General features: G+C 44.0%; 1 protein-coding gene across 1 annotated transcript; it reads left to right on the forward strand.

Annotated features, from left to right (window-relative positions):
* The first annotated feature begins 3,419 nt into the window (after window positions 1–3,419).
* LOC146989525 (trace amine-associated receptor 13c) lies at window positions 3,420–5,562 on the forward strand. Its single transcript, XM_085758891.1, has 2 exons — window positions 3,420–3,781; window positions 4,523–5,562. The coding sequence occupies exons 1-2, from the start codon at window positions 3,499–3,501 to the stop codon at window positions 5,419–5,421; spliced, it is 1,182 nt and encodes a 393-aa protein (XP_085615017.1). The 5' UTR covers window positions 3,420–3,498; the 3' UTR covers window positions 5,422–5,562.
* The last annotated feature ends 506 nt before the right edge of the window (window positions 5,563–6,068 follow it).

Consider the following 6,068-nt stretch of genomic DNA (forward strand, 5'->3'; position numbering starts at 1 on the left):
CACTTTCTCCTTCAAGCATGGCCGACTGAGATTCACACTGTGTGTTTATTGCAAAACCTTAAACCATTGAGTGTGACCAGGCTGGATTTAGAAGCGCCATGGTCACACAGATCCTGTGGGAATAACCCAAGAAGTGCTAAAACGGCTCCATCAAACTGACCCACTCATCCCCAGACTCAATAGATCATAGTCACATGATTGGTCGCCTTGGCCATGTTGTAACCAGAGCAATTACATCACTATCATCTCACTTCAGTACAAACCAGGTGCCCACATTCAACTCTGATGATGAGAGTATCTACTATATCCTGGCTTTAGATTTAGTCAATGAATCTCAACATCTGGTTGATTCATTTGGCCACTTTCATGTTTCAATGGGCTTTATGCACAGCTCCATTACTTCCTGAAATAAGCCAGCTCCTTTATTTCCTGTCTTACATTATTGGACCAGCGTCTGACCTCACAACAATGGTCAGGCACACCTGGATTAATCAGTTGGTCCAATTATGTAAGACAGGAAATAAAGGAGCTGTCTTATTTCAGGAAGTAGTGGAGCTGTGCATAAAGCCCAATCAAGGAATTAAACCAACACTAAGGAACTTTTCAACGTTCATATAATATTTTCATAACTTTTGTGATGATACATCGACTTACAACAGGTTGAATGACAGCTCTGTCGTGGCCTGAGGGGGTCTGTATCATTATGGTCTGTATCGCCTTCACTGGCACTAAGCAGCTTTGAGGAGCATGGTAGGAAACCGGCTCTCACTTAAGTTTCACTTTTGCGAGTCACGACGAGGAGGGAGCAGCAATGCGGCACCTTTCCGTCGGATTGTGTATGTGTGTTTACTGAGAAATGATCCGCTGGTAACAGAAACTTAGTTTGGACGTCTTCTGTTAATTTCCATGCAATGGGAGATCAGGATGTTTACGGTGCTACGCGCTGGTGCTCATGGGAAATGGAGTCTTCCTTCAGGCAAAACACTACCACTTTGGGCCACTGGCGCCGCCAAACTCAACCAAAACTGAAAGTTCTTTAGTACTGCTTTAATTATTGTCAGTTATAAGCAATCACCTTGTATCTGTAGCAGTCACCTCATTAATTGCATGTGTATTAGTGTTAGCTAACTTTAGTTTTACACTGCATATCAATGGCAAATTTCTCTTTAAGAAACCAAAAGATCTTAGTGTTTAACTCCTCGTCCTTGTCCTCTCTCTCTGCACCAGTTTCTGTTGGTTAAACCTCATAATGCTGCTCAGCAGTGTTGTTGTCTCACCCCTCAGCTATTTGCACAATCAGTGCAGCCGATTTAAATACTGACATTGCCATTCAATAGAAATACATGCATACTTTAATGTTGAATGAGCAGAACTGGACCTGGTTATATGTAAAGTCAAGCTAGTGCCATACAGTATATTAACACGACAAAACACTTTGCGTTAACGCGCCCCTGCTGGTTGTGGCCACTAGGGGACTGTGAATCAATGCTTTGGTGTAAGCGTAATCAGTTACACCTAGTGGTACGACTGATGCCATTACAAGCAGAGTCAAATTTGGAAATAATTGCCGTATTGATCTGTGTTAAAGGTGAGCCATTGGCCTTTTATTTTGGGTTCGATACAATGATTGAAAAAAATTATTTGAAGCCAATATAGAAGTATACCAGAAGCTGCATTTATTTGAATGACCGACCAAAAAGTCAATAGAGTCTCATGTTAAAATATTCACACTCTATAGTGTTGGCACTTGGCACTTGTACTATATACAAATGCACATTTGTCAAGTTGTTTTAAAGCTCACCGTTTTATAAATGTTTATAAAGAATTTGAGCTAGCCTTTTCTACAGTTGACTAAAAATACAGAATTTAATGCGTGGAAGGGATGTTAAAGCAATCCAACGTGTGAACAATTTGTGAGGACAGACAATGATTCGTCATCCTTTTATATGTAATTCCTTAATTAAACCGTGAACAATAAGCAGGTCGTAGGAAGAACAAGTGTTTTCTTTCTGCCTCTCATTATTCACTGCTGATAACAGTTTTAAGGATTTCAAGTCTCACAGCTGTGATGTTTCGTCGGCTGTGTTTTCTGTGCTCAAGGCCGTGGTGAGAACATGGGATTCAGTTTGGTTTTGCTCTGGTCTGAATATGTCCATTCCTGTTACCCTTTGTTTTCTTAGATGTGTGTACCTTCCTGCTCTCCAGTCCAGTGAACAGCATAAATGATTGAAGGACCCGTGTATTTAGTTGTCAGCTGAGAGAGACATTTGGTACTGAACTCAGAGTTTGTGCATGGGCTCTGACAGCATCGAGGTGCTTCCAACAGTGTCAGGGCACAAAAAAAAGAATGTAACCAGAACACACAAGCAAAAAAAAAAAGAAAAAGAAAAAAAGAACTTGTCCATCACTTCAGCTGGAAATAAAAGACTTTCTACCTTTCGTATGCTTTGCTTTTTTCTTCCTTTTAAGCAATTACATGCTTGTCTTGATGTCCAGCACAATATTACAGCAAAACAATCTTGTAATTTCCAAAAGATTATCATCGTTCAGCCAAAAAAAGCAATGTGTTTTAACAGGTAGATGTAAATGTAACAGAGGTGCACTCACTCACTCATAAAGGACGTGCAAACCGGCTGCCAAGCGCTCATTGAAGACTGGGGTTCGAACCTCACCTGCCGAGAAACACCACGCAGAGGGCCAGATTGACATCGGCTACATAAAGAATGTACGATATTCTTAATTGTGGATATGCAGATCAATACATGTGGATCTTTACACTATATTCTCTCCAATAATTGAGGATTTTCTGGCAAAATGCTAAAAGCAGACAGATATTTAGTGGGCCCAGATTGTCAAGTGTAATCAACTCCCATTATGTAATTTTCTGCAAGAGTATTTTGAGGTTTTTCAACTTTGTGTGGATTGATAATGTAACTGTGAAGTTTGATTATGCAAAGAGGTTTGTCTCTTCAAGCACTGACAAAACCCTGTCACACCCAAACGTAGGGTGAAAGATGAAACACAAAAGGATAAAAGGAAAGAAGGAGAAAGGAAACCACAGAGTGTGTTTCTTGAAAAGGGGACGAAGATAATGGATTTTCTTTTGCATGTCAACGGTGTCGATGTGCAATTTTCGCTCGCTATGTCCATGATGGTTATGAAATTAAAGACTTTGATGGACGTCATGACAAGACAGTTAGTAGCTCGTGTGTGATGGATGCAGACAACTGTGCCATCAGAGTGGCTGTTCTTCTTGGACCAGTGCTTTACCTACATGGTTGTCGATAACAGTGGATTTGTCTTTGTAAGAACAGCATGACTGACTGTATTTGCTAAGCCTGTTTGACACGCTATAGTGTTCACTACATTTCTCTCATGATGATTTTAAATGCATTTCCTTGTGTTTTTCTACAGAACAGATCCTCGGTCCAGGACATGGTCTCCTGAGCAGCTCCACCACCGACACGTCACAAGCTTAAAACCAGTCCATCCTGGGCCATGACTGCTCTGTTTTCCAACATCAGCGTCCTGGGGAGTTCGGCGGTCCTGCTGCCGACCACCGACTGTTCATTTAACCTTAGTGCAGCCACTCAGGCAGGACTCGCGTCGGGTCAGTCACTAGCCCCTCTGTGCACCCTCTGCTGCTGTGGCGTTCTCAATCGCACCTTGGCGGTGGTGTTCATGGTCAGCCTGGCATTTGCCATCGTGGTTGGAAATGTGGTCACGCTCACGGTCTTTGTGCAAACAAGGCAATCGAGAACACCACAGGGATACCTGAAAGGTAAATGCTCTGAGCCATTTTATCACATTATCAGACGTATCTATTTCAGTCAGACAACTCAAGATTAAAATGTTTAGCTTCATTATACATTTGAGTTTGGCGTCAAGGCTCCGACTTCATCACTCCCTGAGAATAGGATTTCATTTAAGTAGGGGAGTGATGAGCGACTATCTTAACCCTTAACCTAAATAGGGTAAAGCTGTGAGATGCTGCTGTGTCATAGACAAGCAAAGAGGACGATGGGTAAGTCACCCATCTTAAAGCAGAAGTAAGCAAAATATTTGTGTTAATATAAGTCTTAAATAGTTATATCTTCCGACGGCAATCACTTTTATAGAGTGTTTGGTCCGAAACACGGGTCTGTCAGTCACTCTGCTCTGCTGTAAGGAGGACAAAACTTCTTGTATACTTCCTTGTATCCTACAAGCTTTATCCAATGAGGAGAGAGATGGCATGAAGTGTGTGTGTGCAGCCAAGTGTGTGTGTGCAGCCAAGGGATGCGCGTGAATGTGGTGACGTAGGGACGAGGACCAATAGATCCATGACGAGGGGGGGGGGGGCTGCTAAATAACGAAGTTAGTCAAAACGACCGGATCGCTTACTTCTGCTTTAAATAGACCGCCAAATTGAGAGGGTGTGTGCTTGAGTTGGCTGCCTGAACTAAATCGCAGGCTTTGCTCCATTTAAAACATATATATATATATAAACATAAATTCCTGTTGTCTCTTCTCTCTTGGACAGTGTCCCTCGCCATAGCAGACATGATGGTCGGCGTCCTCGTCGTCCCTTTCTCCGTCTACACTGAGATATCCCTGATGGTGACGAACGCTCCTCCCATTTGGTACCAGGGTAGTTCCACTTCGCCGGCCTCCTCCTCCTCCCTCGGCGGACTGGTGAGCCCCTGGCAGCCCTGCATGCTGATTGGTCCAGTGTTCGCCGGATGCACTTTTGTCTCCATCAGCACCATCTTCCTCATGACGCTGGAGCGAAGCGTGGCCATCCTACGGCCGCTCCACAAGGACGCCCTGGTGACCCGTAGACGAACTCTGCTCCTCATCCTGCTCTCTTGGGCGGCCAGCTTCCTCCTGGCTCTCGCGCCTCTCATCTTCAGCAGGAACTTCACTTTGGAGTACAATGAGTGCAGTCGCATGTGCAACTACACCCCGCTGCTGTTTGGAAGCCAGCTGCCGCCCGACGCCAACATTTTGTTGTTATTCCCAGCGTTTGACTTCACGCTACTCGGTGGCACGTTGGCGGTTAACATTGTGTCTTTCACTAGCATTCGAAGGTACTCCCGAAAACGCAAACTGCTCTCAGAGGGGAGTCTGAGTGATGCCGGGGGAGGAGGAGGAGGGGGAGGCTGCCCCCACAGGCCCTCCTTCTCAGACATTAAAGCCGCCAAGACAATCGGCATCCTCACATTCGCCTTCACAGCATCCTTCTCCCCCATCGCGGTGTTTGTGCTCGGGAACGTGGTGGGATACACCTGGTGTAACTTTTCCTTTTTTGCCTTCTGGATCCTGACGGGAAACAGCTGCTGTAATGTCATCATCTACAGCGTCAGGGACCACCGCTTCAGGAAGGGTGTGACCCTGCTCTTTCAGCGAGACCAGTCCCCACCGCATGGCGAGAAGACTTGAGGGATACTTTCATTCATTCAGGAGCAAAGGGCATGTGGTCTGTGGCTGCACTCCTGTAAATTGACTTTAAAGGAATTGTTTGAAATTTTGAGGAATAGGGTCTTTCACTTTCTTGCAAAAATAGACGAGGGAAAAGATTGTCGACTTATGCAGTTCAAGCTGATTCCAGTTTTTGTGCTAAGCTAAGCTAGCTAAGCTTACCTCTGTTGGGGTCAAGTTCAAATTTACAATAGGGCCTATATCAGTGAAAATGGTTTCAATCTTTTGAAAGTCCCAACTATTTATTTTATTTAAAAAAAAAACTGTAAACTACATGTGGAGTTGACTAAAATAGATCATTCATAAATGAAAGGATTGCAAATGAGAATTGTGTTACTTAAAGTATTTGACCTCTATCCACAGTCATATTTGGACAAACAAACCTATATCTATGCATGAGAACAGCTTCTGGGATCGGACCAAACACACATAGTGCAGGTCTTGAAGGAAAAGGGCCGTTATTGAAATAAACTGAAGATCTTTGTAGCTACTCTACTGCCGCAACAATCCGCATCCTCTCCTCTGGTCTCTCATTGTCTCGCCTGCCTCCATCGTCAAACCTCTTTCCTGAAGCTTTTTACACATGAGACCACTTTTATGAGCCTCTC

This window comes from Trachurus japonicus, chromosome 3 (genome assembly GCF_045865225.1).
Source record: "Trachurus japonicus isolate A0001 chromosome 3, Traja_1.0".
NCBI classification, from domain to species: domain Eukaryota; kingdom Metazoa; phylum Chordata; class Actinopteri; order Carangiformes; family Carangidae; genus Trachurus; species Trachurus japonicus.